Here is a 15423-nt window from a genome sequence, read left to right as displayed (position 1 = left end):
GAGGAGAATATCCCACCCCAGAGAAATGAGGCTCTGGTTTAGGAACTGATTTAGATTTTGATGATTTATGTAGTCTAACCTGCTCCCCCGGGCCAAACACAGAAATACCCGCTCGGACAGTTTAACACGAAAAACCATCATGCAAATTCGGATGCCTTTCATTCGTTTGCAGGTGTGTCTGAAACACAAGGCAACTCCCTCGATGCCTCGATGCCTCGATGCCTTGCTTTCTCGTAAGTCGCCAGGTGTCCGAAAGAAAACGCTTCGAGACCAACGTCCACGGTGCCGGGTTGCGTCCCGGAACTTCATGAGGAATAAAACAGAGTGAATATTTGGTGGCTACACCAGTCATTTCCCACTAGAAATAAATGTTTAAAAAAAAAAAAACCCCAACAACTACATATTACAAACATAAATCTGTCTATACACGTTCGTTTTTAACAGATTATGGGATATGTATTTCACCGAAGGACGTGTGTACGCTGCCTTTATAACGGACCGGGTGACGGGAACACAGAAGGCAGCGTCCTATGCAAACATTCGATTCGGACGTGACATGAAGAATTAATATTTAACAGTGCCACGTACATCTACCATCTGCCCAGCTTTTCTGTCTCTCCTTTCCTCCTCACATTTCTTCTCTCCTTCTCACCGTTACTTTACGTCTGAGATCGACAGTACGAGGCAGAACGACGGCTCGAGCTCATGTTCTGCTCACCACTCGACCTATGGGTTCATTAAGTTGCAGTCGGGCCCGTATCATAATCGATCTCTTTCCGTAATCGAGTCGTTCATCGGACCGTACGCGGAGGCCGAGGAAGAGACGAAGTGAGAGAAAGGAAGGAGAGGAAGGAACGCGAAGAGCGAGAGAAAGGTAAACAGAGATAGTAACTAAGCTGAACGGTGTCGGACCGGTTGTTTGTTTGTCTTTGTGTTTTGCTTTTTTCGTTCCGTAGAAGAACCCGCTGGCTCGACACTATCACATTATCAGCAGAAGGCAATGACACTCACGGCCTCAGTACACACCACTCTAACAGGGCACACCTGGGCAGAAAGAAACACCTGTCGGTCATATATCTGATCACTTGAAACGTGGGTGGGTTCAAACAAAAGGCGCCGTGTTCTGAGTTGTTTACCGCATCTAGATGTAAATATCAGGAAATTAACGCTGGAATTCTGACCGATCATTTCATATTCATCTTTTGTTCTCAAATGTCTTCGTAGCAATAACCACAGAATTGGCCTCGCCGTTCAGAGGGGACTGCGTATAAGAACCTCCGTGTGTAAATACTCAAATAGGCTGTGGTGTGTTGATGGAGTGATGATTGATCGGTATTAACGGGCCCAAGATGTGCCAAGAAAACACTCCCCACGCCGTTACACTACCTCCACCAGCCTGGACCGCTGACACGAGGCAGGTCGGGTCCATGGATTCATGCCATCGGGGCCGAATTCTAACCTTACTGTCTGAGTGCCTCAGCAGAGATTCATCAGACCACGCTATGTTTTCAATGTCCGGTTTTGGCAGCCTCAGCTCTCTGTTCTTGGTCTTCTGCTGTTGTAGCTCATCTGCCTCAAGGTTTGATGTGTGCTGCTCACCACAGTTGTACAGAGTGTTTATCTGAGCTACTCCGGCCTTCCTGTCAGCTCGAACCAGTGTGGCCGTTCCCCTGAGGCGTTTCCGTCCGCAGGATTGCGGTGGATGTTCGATGGACGTTTTGTTTTGTTTTTAATTTAATTGCACCATTCTGAGTAAACTCCAGAGACTGTTGTGTGTGAAAATCCCTGGAGATCAGCAGTTTTAGAAATACTCAGACCAGCCCGTCTGGCACCGACAGTCGCACCACGGTCAAGACCACCGAGCTCACGCTTCCCCCCCTCGTTCTGATGGTTGACGTGACCGTTACTCGAAGCTGCCGGCCCGTGTACGCACGAGTTTATGCGTTGCACTGCTGCCGCCTGATTGGCTGCTTAGATAACAGCAGGAACGAGTAGGTGTACAGGTGTTCCTGATCAAGTGGGAAAAATTCAAACCAAGTGAATAAAGTGGAATTTCAGCTGCCTGAAATGTGAACGTAAACTCGTGTGTGTATTTGCACGGGTGCAGCGTGAGGTAACAGGAGGCCTCTGTACTCCAAAACACAGGCTCCACCAATCCACACTCAGTGTGTGTGTGTGTGTGTGTGTGTGTGTGTGTGTGTGTGTGTGTGTGTTGCTACCTTAGCAGCAGTCACAGCACACAATGGTGCATAGTTGGGGACAGGTGCAGTATAGAGCAGGTGCTCAAGGCACAAACATAAACATGCGTGCACACACACACACACACACACACACACACTAGGATTGTGTTTTTGTGGAAGGGAATGTGGGCTCGTACTTGTGTGTTCACTCGGAATGTTTCTCCCGTCCTGTTCACCTGTTCATTAGTCACTAAGACGTGATGTTTACCCGTCTCTATACGGTTTCGCGTCCTCGTCCTCTTTCTCTCGTTTGTGTCTATTCCCCATCTGCCTTTCGCGTCCAGGTGTACACCGTCCCTCCTGTTCGCCGTGTACTCGTACGAATGACGTTCTTGTGTGCTTTAAAGCACAGGATTCTGTCGTGAAGTTAGATTCCTACTGTGTCGCGTGTCAGAATATTCACAGCTAAAGGAAGAAGAAGCTGTCATTTCCATCCAAAGCATCAAGCGAACGTCAGCATGAGAAAATGGGAGGAGTTTCACGTGGTTCCGTCAGACATGCGACTCGATGATGTCATCAGAAGAGCACTAGCCACGCACGCAGTCCCGGGCAGCTGTTCGGATCTCTTCATTTCGTCATCAGTGCAGACATGACGAGCGTTTCTTAACAGTTCCTGTAGTTACACTCTCAGGGAAATAGTGTGTGAGAAGAGAGAACCGACTTGAACACTAGACCTGGAAAACATATTTGGGCAGAGATTTGTAAACACACACACACACACACACACACACACACACACACACACAAAAGCATTGTTGCATTGAACAACTCTTTAAAAAGCCTGTTCCGAAAGAGCGCTGTGTACATTAAGAGGCGAAGGGGCTGGTGCTCAGGGAACCGCATCCACCCCATACTGCACAGTAAGGACAAAGAATAAATCCATCAGCTAACTCACCAGGCAAGTGTGAGCACCAGCGTACTTGCCCATTGTCATGTTCTGGTTGCCTGGAAAGCTCAGTGACCGAGCTAAAAAAAAAAAAAGTAGTATTTAACATAATCTAATGAAGTTATGGGCAGCTAGTGAGCTAGTTAATGCTTTTAATTCAACACAATACAAAACTTTTATACGTGGAGTAATCAATGTTCTCGCAGAAGCGTATGCTGCGTAGCAACGCTTCAAACTTCCAATCCAACGCTCCGCGTGTCACCTTCTGCACTAGCGTGAACAATCATTTTGCCTCTTTTTTAATTATTATTATTATTATTTGTTTTCCATATCGAGCGTCGACCGTTTCGTGCGTCATTAGACGTACCGCACTCATGAACCTTCCCTTCTATGCACACGCAATCAAGTCACGCCGTAACACGGTACGGTAAAGAGATCACAGCTCCGGACCACGACGGAAGACACGCGTCATAGGTTATATGGTTACGCGGCCTCGTTATAAGCATTAAAAAGAGCTCCGTGGTAGCTTTCGGACGACACCAGCCCCACGCCGCTGCGATGTGCAGTGCCCGAGAAAGACTGGTGAAGTCGGGTACTTTAACCAGCTTCAGAGCTCTGTTAACAGTTAAAAATGACTCCTCGGGTGCCGCTGCTGTGGAGCTCATTATACTTCACCTGATCATTTCCCCCAGAGACTTTGTTTATTCGATCCAATTTTTTAGGGTCAGAATTTATACATTTGATTATTTATTTGTAAGATATCGTGAACCTGTAGTTCATTTTGCTTAAATATCTGTATTTATCAGGAGTACAGTTCATTTCCTTCACCTGGTTGTTGAACGTACTTAACTGGGCAGCTACAAATAAGAAGGATTTAAAACGCCGTGAACAGACGTGAGACGTGTTTGTCCTGGGCACCCGGGCTGCTTATTTATCCCCCCTTATTGCTTCTGTAGTAAAAAATCTGGAAATCCTGAAAGTGCTACAACTCGCCCAGGATTAACAAGGTCATGAAACGAGATTCAGCTCATGATGGACTTTATACGGATTCAGAGAAACACGGCGACGGGGTTGGATTTAGATCCGTTTCGTACGAATAAAGTCGACCCGACGTCCACGATGACGAGCGACAAAACGCGATCGAGTGTGGGGTGTACTTATTTTTTCACACGACCGTATACTAGAGAGAAAAACCCTGGGGATGTAGACCAAACGCGGCAAGGTCGAGGACGTCGTTTATTTCCATAGTGTGTATTCTGAAACGTGCAGAGGTGCAGAAAACACTTACGTCGTGCGCAAATGTAAAAGGAGCGTAAAATAAACGGAAAGCTCCCCAAACAGAGGAGGGGAACGGAGAAGAGGGCGAGACGGTGGAGACCGTCCGAGAGAACCGGAGAGATGTGTAACCTGCCCCGTGACATCACCGACATGGTTTCCAGGCATGCACGCTGATTGGCTGAGGGGAGGGAAGTAATTCGATTCCCTTCTCAATCCACTGTGTTGTGTTCGGGGATAGAGAGGTAGACAGAGGGAAAGAAACGGAGGAAGAAAGACACAGAGGATGTTGGTCAGTCTTTATCAGGGTTTTGGACAGATAGTATCTGGGACTTCTTCGTGTTTATATTAAGCTTGCGCCTAAAAAGTGTGCGCGCCAGCGAGAAGCAGCTGGAGATCCGAGTTAGCCGCGGAACCGTTTCGCCCGGTGGTGTAAAGTTCACTCTCCAGCTGATTTGTTGTTTTTGGCTCACGTTTTCATTTTGCGGAGAAAACAAAAGAAAAATAAAGGAGTACCACTCCCTGAGACACCTGATCTGAGAGGTAAGCATACTCACCTGTGCAGGTGAAACCTCTCTCCCTCTCTCTCTCTCTCCCTCTCTCTCGCTCTCTCATATATACTATTCACACACCCACACGGTATCCACACACGCTCAGATACATGCACGAATGTACACACATATGCACACGTGCAAGAAGGACTACTTCTGTTCATCTTGTGTGGTAGTTTTTCTCTAAACTGCCACACTGATTAGTGCTGAAGAAGTGTAACTGACCACTAATAATTATTACTACGTTGTTTGTGATTCGTGACGATGTACAGCGTGGTTATTTTTGCTGTAGAACACACTGTCAGCTATTGTTATCCGCCCGGTCACTGTATTGACTCTGGACTATATTGTAGAATATATTATATTATTATATATACCTTATTGCGCAGATTGGCATATTTATGCAATCAGCCAATCGTGTGGCAGCGGTGCAGTGCATCAAATCATGCAGGTACAAGTCAAGACGTTCTGTTAACGTTCACATCAAACATCCGGAACGGGGAACAATATGATCTCGGTGACTCTGACCACGGCATCGTCGCTGGCGGGAGATGATACCAGGAACCGCCGATCACTTTTCACTGGCGACACTCGCCGGAGTTTAGGAAGCACGGTGTGGAAAACATCCTGCGAGCAGCACCCGTGCACGCCGAAACATGGCTGAAGGATGAACGTTGAACACGAGCTGACGTAGCGTTCATCTCCGCTCGTCGTTTATTAAAATAGCTTAACATGTTGGTCAGTAGGGGGCGGGCACGGTGGATCAGCGGTTAGCAGGTTTGCGTCGCACCTCCAGGGTCAGAGGTTCGATTTCCGGCTTCGCCCCGTGTGCACGGAGCTTGAATGTTTCCGTGTGCATGATGTGATTCTATGTAAACATCTTCAGTCAAGCGGTACAGCAGCGGCCGACCCGGGCGCAGGGTGCCGCTATTCGATTTGAACCGGCAACAAAAGAACGTGCGTTTACACACATCATGCCTTGTGTTTACTACCCGCTCCCTCATCTGATGGGTTCCTAAGATCTTACGACTCTCCGGAAAGTCTGAGAACGCGTGGGTCTTTCCAGAGTCTGTTTTAGTCAGCTCTCAGACGCGGGTTTGATGAAGTATCGGGACCCCCGATATAGACAGGGAAGGACGATGCTGATTCACCCCAGGGGCCGTTTACACGACCACGTTTCCAGCTAAAAACGGAAAACTTTTTATACGGTGCGTTTATACGACGGCGGCGTCGTGCAAACGCACGCTTTTGGGAACGGGTTTCAGAGCGCGCGTTTTTGAAAACGATGCCGTCATCGTCTCAAAAACGAGAATCTGTTAAAACGGCGACATCACGCGCACGAGGCACGCGCGCGAGTACTCCAAAAACAACCCGCGAGACTCTTAAAACTGCAGGCCTGTGTTTGTGCTTCTCCAGTAAAGTGTAGATTTACTGCATCACTACCGCGAGCAGCGGAGACGCATGTGTCACGTACGCCAAATTATTAACCCACACCTACGCCAACGAAGGGTCTTCAAAATCTTATAGTTACCCTTGTAACCGTCTGTTTTGGAGTATATCTGTGTCCTTTTATTGCTGTTAAAATCTAGAAAGCAGACGGACTGCCAGCGTCTCGCTGTTTAATTTGTATTTGCCGATTTCGTTCCATTTGGGTACAACGGCGGTCAATTATTAGTACTTAAAGATGCACTATTTAGACCCCCACCCCCCAGTATTTAAAAATGAACGAGCTTTGTTAACAGAATTCTGACCTGGAGCGCAAGAAAAGCTAAAAGATGGGATTGAAGACAGAAAGACAGTTTCTCTACAAAGAGATCGCCATCTACTGGCCTGGCGTGCATAATACCGCGTTTTCAGTCGCGTGACCGGGGATCATTCTGACAACGTTGTCGTCTGTACGCGAAACTTTGCAAAAACGCAAAGGAAGAGCCGTTCCTTTTCTAGTACATCGTTGCCGTGTAAACGTACCGTAAGACTGTAGAAGCTTTACGTGTTCCGTGATCTTCGAGCTGGAGTTTGAATCGAAGAGAACGCCACGAACATGCTTCTGATTTATTTGACCTGAGCTTTGGTTTGTTAATTCATCGCCAGTTTCAGCTGTTCCGGAGTTGAGCTTTGGTGAAAGTTTCTCTCCTGGGTGGAGTGGTGTATGGAGTGACGCCATCGCGGTGTGCGGAACTGCTGAGCTCGGATGAGCTCGTTTGAGCATTTTGCATGAATTTTAATGTCTGTGCAGTGACTTTTTGACCTAGACTTTTCTTCATCTTTGAAAGATTTAAATGAAGCACTTTACGTTCAAGGATGGGATTAGTAGGCTAAATCTTAGGACCTTGGGCGTTCCCCTGCTCATGACCCAATGCACCGAGCCCAGACTGCCCCACCCCGCAACCCAACACATGCAAAATAACGCATACAGGACTACATTAGGAGTGTCTGAGTTGCCTCTGTGCTGTACAGACTTCCCTTCGGCGACTGGTTTCTTCTTTCTCCTCACAAACTCCTCCACCAAATATTCACTTTTAATTTGACCAACGGCCAGACCGGTCTGGACTTTAACGTCAGCGGCCAAGGACACTTCGGCGTGTGGTGGGGCTGGGATCGAACCGTGGAACCATGCTATTAGTGGAGAACCTGCTCCTGAGCCACAGCCGCCCCAATCGGGAATATCAATATTCTAAGAATTCTTTTGACCTATTTAGTATGGGTTTATGGTTCATGGATTTTTCACCTGCTTGTAAGAACCTATCCTAGTCAGTTAGGACCTACTGTAACTGACCATTCATCGGTCACAAATTCAAAGACACACATTTCCAAAAAATCTTCATATTCCATGACTTTATAGTCAATGGCTCATTCTCTAATCTAATCTCATTCTAATCTAACCTCGTTCATGGTCTAATCTTCAAATATATGCTTGTTGCGGACCCCCTAGTTCACGTGCCCAGTCGACCCAGTCGTCTGCGTACGCAGAACAAAAAATTCTCACTGGTGCACTAATATTAATCGTGCAGTTTTCTCTCTGTAAGAGGAACACTAGTTGATAGACAGATCAATTGAACAAGTCTCACACTGGGAACTGAAACTCTGCCGTTCCCGATGGGTTTTGTATGTCGATATCACGGATAGGCCCCGTTCGTTTTGTCTCGAGCATGGTGATTCCCCTTTTGAATCAAATCCTTGCTGAAGTAAGAATATTTTTCTAATCCAAGAAAAGCTTTCCAAAGGAAACCAAGTTCAAACCTCCAGACAGACGACCTCGGTTAAACATTAGCTGGGTAACGCTCCGTACCATGCAACGTGTGTGGAACTCATGAACGGCACCGAAGAATGTAATCCTCGGCATTTTGGCTCGGGCCGTAGCAGCGACAGATCGTTTTTTTTAACGTGCAGGTGATGACGTGAAGCTAGAACTATGCTCGTATTACATCACTGTTCGGAGAAATAGGAATCCTTTGGGCGTATTAGCATTGTACTGCGATAAGGACGGGGCATTCTTCCGTGTATATCCTGATATTCGTCCGCGACACGTGAAAAGATAATGGCAAGCCAAGAAGAGAGGAGAATGAAGAGAAAGGAAACGGTAAAGAGAGATGGACGAGGATCCGTTAAAACAGCTCTGTAATGAAGATGTACAGAGCGCTAATAAGTATTCACACTCTTGAACTTCGAACTAAAATAACGTGTCTAACGAGTAAAGTTGCGAAAGATTAAAAAACGTCAATTAAAAGGTGTACAACCTTCTTGGGTCAGAAATTGGTAGCATTGGTTATAATACAGCTGGGGATGTATCTGGAATGTGTCTCTGTCAGCGTCGCACATCTGTATGTTGACATGTTCGGCCATTCTTCTAGGCAAAACTTCTCCAACTCTGTCAGATTGGACGGACGGTGCAATATTCAAGTCTTGCTGCAGATTCACAATTGCACCGAGGTCTGGCCTTCGACTGGGCGTTTCGAGTTCTTGGATCTGAACGACTCCAGGGTAGCACCTGTCATATGCTTAGAGCCGTCTTCCTGTTGGAAGTCGAGCCTCCGCCCAGTCTGGAGTTTCTGGCAGACTGAAACACGTTTCCGCTTCATAAATCTGGGATTAAACCACCGGAGTCACACGGGTTGCTTTTACGATGCGTTCGTGAACGTTTTGGATCGTGAGAGTGGATTTTGGTTACTCGGAGTGTAAACGCAGGGACAGAAATCTCCCAGGTTTCATTAGAAATCTCTCCGTTCGTGTCCCGAAGACGGACGGAAGTCTTACGGGTTCGGAACGACACGAGGCGGCGTAACCGATGACGGAATTTTTATTTTTGGGTGAACGACCCCTTTAAGCCGGTGCAGAGAGGATCTGTTAGATCTTCCCAGTTTAGCAATGCGAGCTTCTCGGCTGTTGATCGTGATGCGAGTACGGACGCTCGGTGCCGTTGGGGTATTTGAAGTGAAGATAGATTACCGAGTAACGCAGTGGAAAAAACGCTCAAAATGTGAACTATTTTACATTGAGATATTGAAATATCAGTTCATATCAGTGCTGAGACGTGCATTAACAGCAGGCATCCTCCTTTTATAACTGATGTGTAGTAAACGATGTCTTCAGCACAGAATCTACCGTTTCTAAAGGGAAGTTAAAGAACCTGCACGGATGAAGTCGATGTTGATCCTGCTTTATGGAGCAAAAGAAATGTTGCCGGTTCGCCGAAATGAGGAATGTGTTAAAATATTATAGGTTATGCTTGGTTAGACGGGTCAAAGGTCAACGTTAATGTGTCCGGTAGCATTCTATTTCCATAACCGGCTAGGGCGTCGAGAAAATTGGACGCACTTGTGTTTTTCTGACCTTGAAGAGTAGTTGTTTACCAGTGTTAACCCCTAACCATCATCCATCTCTCTCTCTCTCTCTCTCTCTCTCTCTCTTTCTCTTTCTCTGTAAATGCCTCATCAGGGCAACATTCCAGTAACAAGTCAGGCTGGTTTTGGCCTTTTAAAGACTTTCTGTACCACAAGTATGGGAAGGGTGTGTGTGAGAGTGGAGAAAAGCGTTCTAAAGGCCGCGTTCTCTCATGCGTTCCAGCATCCGGCGCTTATTTTATCACTCCATCTATTAAAATGTATACTTTGTCGTAGCGTCTGACGTACTAATGTTACTTCAAGACGATATTTTAGGTGATTGTTCAGACCGATGCTTAAAAGTCTCCAAAAAGCCCGGGTTCGTAATGTCACGATTACGAGATGTCGAATTTTGTGTAAATAACCGCGAGCTTTTGGACTTTTCCAATGGAAATGGACCAAACACCGCACAATAGGAGCACGAGTGTGTCGTGCAAACACCGAGCTCGCAGCGCTGAAAGGGAAACGAAAGCTGTCGCGCTCGGTGCGAGCTGTACCAGAAAGAAATTGATGACATTTGAACATTTATCATTTGAGATAGCCTTCAAAGGTTTCATAACAGCGGGTGTTAGTAACATTAGAAAACTGGAAGGTAGTGGGCTTTTTTAAATGTGCATTACACTGTAATAAACCAATAAATTAAATAAATAAATAAAAGCTTGCTGGAGGAATGCTTAAATCTTACTCTAGAAGAGCCTGTGAACCCTGCTAATAAAAAGTTATGCAAAAATCTGCAAGGCAAAGATGAACAAAATGCGCGGGCTGGAGGAATCGTACATCTGTGAGGTTGCGTGTTTGACGTGGATTCGCCAGGTTAAAAGCATCAAATTTAAAACTCCAGGTGTTCGAGAGTTAGGACAGTTCCAAAACAAAATATGTGGGTTTTTTTTTTTTCGATTTGGCAGACACGCTTGGATGTTATATACCAGTATTCATTTTTCATTCAGCTGCCTGACCTTCATCGTGGTTTATGAGCTTGTCATATGTATACTATATGGACAAAAGCACCGTCGGTACACCCCTGACCATCACACCTATATGTACCTATTCCAAAACCATAGGCATTAAAGTGCACCTTCTATGCTTTTTCAAAAATTGCCTTTCATGTAGTGTGTTACAGAGCTGTTTGTGAGTGTAAAAACGTTCTTTTGACTCCCGAAAGTAAGAAGGAATCAATTCTGAACAACTGAATCGACTCGTTAGTGATTCCAGACTTACTTCCTGTACTAACCCACGTAGGGTTGTAGCAAAAAGCCCCGCCTCTGGTCTTCATCGGCTGACAGCGGTAGACCGATCACGACCGACTGGGACGTCTGACCAATCAGAGCAGAGTATGCTCTCTGAAAGGAGGAGTTTAGAATGAATCCGTTTAGTGCGGATCATCGAACGAGTCGTTTGTGACGCTGGGGGGAAAAAGGTAACGCTGCAGATTAAATTAAATTATGAGCGCGTTAAAGTGTTTGACCTCGGATGCGTGTAAATCTACCGTACGAGACGTTTAGACAAAATTAGGCGCGTTTCAAAACCGTCCTAGGTGCGCTTTCACAGAGCCGGTCCCCTGTATGCTGTTGTAACAGCCTCCACTCTTCTGGATGTGGGGATTTGCCCATTCAGGCAGAAGCGCATTATTGAGGTCAGGCACTGATGTCGAGTCAGAAGGCCTGGGACTCAGCTGACATTACGATTCATCCCAGAGTTGTTTAATGAGGTTGAGGCCAGATCTCAATGGAGGGAAAATGACCTCCTATTTAATTCTGTGCGTCCAGCTTTGAGGACAGTCCTTATATGGGTGTGATGGTCAGGTGTCCACAAACTTGCGGCCATATACCTAGTGTTATACGTTTAAGGTTGTCTTGTAGCTGAAAAGAAACCCCGTGACATAATAACGCAAACGAGCTTTTTAAAACCTCGGATTCGGTCTTTAATGATCGGACTGAATCGCCTGACTAGCAAGCTACATGAATTTGAATTATCGTGCTTGTGTAATATCGGTATGTATCTTCTGTCAGGAATGAACACAGGACCGGGCGTGATGATGATGACGACGACGACGATGACGATGATGATATTGTAGGAAAATAATCAGTGCTGGGGTTGTACGATGTGCTGTGATGTGAAGCGGAGGTACTGTTACCACCCTGGATCTGAATACTTTCCACAAATTTGAGTATTCTGCATATACTTACTGACCACTTCATTAGGAACACCTGTACACGTGCTCATCCGTGCGATTATCCAATCACCGGGTCAGGCGGCAGTGGCGCGGCGCGTGAAATCCTGCGGATACAGGCCAAGAGCTTCAGTTAATGTTCACATTAAACACCAGAGTAGGGGGTGGAGCGGGGAATGCGATCTCGTTGACTTTGACCGTGGCATTTTTGCGGTGCCAGATGGGCCGCTTTGAGTATTTCAGAAACCGCTCATCCCCTGCGAGTTTCACACGCAACAACCTGTAAAGTTTATACACAATGGCGCGATAAAAAACCCCCAAAAACAGAACAGCATCCTTTGAGCGGCAGTCCTGCGGGCATAAATTCCTCGTGGATGAGCGAGGTGGGACTACGGTGAATCAGATAGCCACTCTTTACGACTGTGCTGAACAGAAATGCATCGCAGAACTCAGTGTTCAACCTTGAGCGGAGGGCCTACAGCAGGAGACCGCACTGGGTCACACTCCCATCAGCCAAGAACAGGAATCCAAGTCTACAGTGGACTTCTTCTCTCTCTTTTTTCTTCATAAACACAGAATCCTGCAGCTTTACCCATTACATTCAAATCCTCTATCCTGGGGGTTGTTATTAAGGAGGTGTGTGTGTGTGTGTGTGTGTGTGTGAGAGAGAGAGACAGAGAAAGAGAGAGTAGTTAGCAGCGGGTTGTGCTTGTTTTTTGTTTTTGTCTGTGAACTGTATGACCTTTAGACTGTGAGAAGTAATAAGGATGAGGTATGTGCTGAGTGTTGTGAATGTTAACTCACAGTACGATGTTTAATAAAAGATGTTTACCTGCCATGTCACCACGATGGATTAGGTTTAATGTTTTTAACACAAGGAACTTGGAACTTATTAATCTGTCTGGAGGAAATAGCTTTCTAGAGTTTGTGTAGATAAATATGTGATATGATTGAGTTTTATGACTTGGTGTCACAGCACTTTGGACCTAATCAGCTCAAGAAGTAGTGGCAAGGTGCTGTGTGGAATAGTTTGCGTATGTATGTGTGTGTGTGTGTGTGTGTCGTATTGATAACGCTAAACAAACTTCACGCAGAAAAGTAACTCAACTAATAGACATCAATCGGATAACTAATATAATGTAACCGGATAGGGCATCACAGGTTTTTCCCTACCGAAGTTAACTTCTTAAAGGGGTCGTTCACTCAAAAATTTAAATTCCGTCATCGGTTACTCCGCCTCGTGTCGTTCCGAACCCGTAAGACTTCCGTCCGTCTTCGGAACACGAACGGAGAGATTTCTAATGAAACCTGGGAGATTTCTGTCCCTGCGTTTACACTCCGAGTAACCAAAACTCTCACGATCCAAAACGTTCACGCACGCATCGTAAAAGTAACCCCTGTGACTCCGGTGGTTTAATCCCAGATCTATGAAGCGATGCGAATGCTTTTTGTGCGCGGAACAATTTATCCACGAAACGTCTTCCCTGCCGTGTAGATCTCACCAGAGAATTTGGAGAGTTTTGGGACAGAAATCTCCCAGGATTCATTAAAAATCTTTGAATGAGTTTTTCTGGAAATGACCGATCGCTCTCTCTTTCTCTGCCGTACACACGCACAGAATCGAAAGTCTAGCTCAAAGTCCAATTCTCCGACCCCAAGGGAACACTTTGTCCACCACTTGGAGTGACATCGCTAAGCTACGGTGGTTCTGATTCTCAGCTTGAAGCGCTGAGCGATTGGCGCGACATGGGCCGGGTCAGGATGGTTCCCGGAACCTGCCTTGATCTTTAAAGATCTTTTGGTGCGAGTGGGCGGATACGACTTAAACAAGTGCTCATTTACAGCTTTACACACACACACACACACACAGACACACACATAGACACACACTCCTGAACCTGTATCCGGTATGGACATTCTGCCAGATCCTTTACACATCACACATCGCAGGGCTTTGTGGGTGTCTGTGTGTGTGTGTGTGTGTGTGTGTGTGTGTGTGTGTCAGAGAGAGAGAGCGAGAGCGAGGGAGAGGGAGAATTAGTGGTGAAAAGCACAGACTGGTGCCTCCTTGGACAAATACTGTCTTAACCTGCCAAACGCTAGCCACAGCTAGCCAAGAAGCGCTTGTGAATTCTGTTAACCTGAGACAGCAAGCAAGGGTGAACATTTAAAAATGCCCCTGTGCACAAAGCGAGCGCCATGAAGACACGGTTTGCCAAGGTTGGTGTGGAAGAACTCGATTGGCCTGCACTTCTACCTGACTGAACACCTTTGGGATGGACCGGAATGCCGACTGCAGCGCAGACCTCCTTACCTGACATCAGAGCCTGACTAATGCTTTTGGGGTTGAATGGGAACCCCACAGTCATGTTCCAAAATCTAGTGGAAAGCCTTCTCAAAAGAATGGAGGTTATTATAACAGAAAAGGGGACTAAATCTGGAGTATAATGTGTTCACATCTATTGGTATTTATGTTGAATTATACACACACACACACACACACGGAGCGGGGGAAATATGTATTGAATGCGTCAATATTTTTTTCAGTAAATATATTTCCAGTGAGGTTATTCACATGAAATTTTCACCAGACATCGGAATTAACTCAAGGAATCCAGAAGTATAAAGAATTCCCAACATTAAAGTCCATAAATAAAGTCCCGTGTAATAAAGTGGAGTGACACGGGGAAAAAGTACTGAACACGTTAAGAAGAAGCGGTTCTCCGAGGCAAGGGAAGGCGAGGAACCCGCTTTATATGTGTGGATTTCTTGAGTTTAAAGTACTGTGTGAAAGGTATATGTTCTGGTCATATATTTCATGTATTATACGGTGTGTGTGTGTGTGTGTGTGTGTGTGTGTGTGTAGAGAGCAGTGTGCAGATTTATGCTGTAGTGAGTCCCTTACGGCGTCACCTTGCCATCGAGCCCATACAGACCGATGCAGCGGAGGAGTTCAGATACGCATCAAACACAGGTCTGTGTGTGTGTTTATTCACGTCAAGGTCCGAGTCCACTACTAAGAACTCTCCCGAGTGGCTTAGTAGCGTTAAACTAACGTTCTCTAACCCAAGTATACTTGTTATACCTTATTTTAAAATGAAAGAAATCCAGTTTTGTTACATTTAATAGAGTCTTGTTAGTGTTACCATTCCTACCCCCGGGTCATCGGATGAAATAATAATAAATAAATAAAAACATCTCTCTTTTTAAATTCTACAAAGAATGGCCGGCAAGGACAGCACCGTTAATAACCCCACCGTGCCACTGCTGTCAGCATTTTTATTCTTTTTATAAAATAAAAAAACACTCTCTGCTACACATGAGGATGTAATTCCAGTCCTGTGTCAATGGGTTTTTAATAGAATTTACACACTGTCATGAACAGTGACCTTTATTGATGTAAGAGAGGTCTGTAGGTCCT

At 45.9% G+C, this 15423-nt stretch overlaps 1 protein-coding gene across 6 annotated transcripts in view; it reads left to right on the top strand.

Moving 5' to 3' along the window:
• The window catches only part of shroom3 (shroom family member 3), a 56193-nt gene that overhangs the window by 16661 nt on the left and 24109 nt on the right, over positions 1-15423 (top strand). For 2 of the 6 annotated variants that reach the window (XM_017492171.3, XM_053688003.1), the window contains one exon: positions 14869-14976. The exons of 2 other annotated variants lie outside the window; for them this stretch is intronic. In XM_017492171.3, the coding sequence (XP_017347660.1) occupies positions 14869-14976 (108 nt within the window). Of the gene's footprint in view, positions 1-982; positions 4945-14868; positions 14977-15423 lie in introns of those variants that run through there. 2 more of the 6 variants (XM_053688006.1, XM_053688007.1) reach the window with 2 other exon arrangements.

Source organism: Ictalurus punctatus, chromosome 18, assembly GCF_001660625.3.
Source record: "Ictalurus punctatus breed USDA103 chromosome 18, Coco_2.0, whole genome shotgun sequence".
NCBI classification, from domain to species: domain Eukaryota; kingdom Metazoa; phylum Chordata; class Actinopteri; order Siluriformes; family Ictaluridae; genus Ictalurus; species Ictalurus punctatus.
This window is presented reverse-complemented; position numbering and strand designations above follow the sequence as displayed.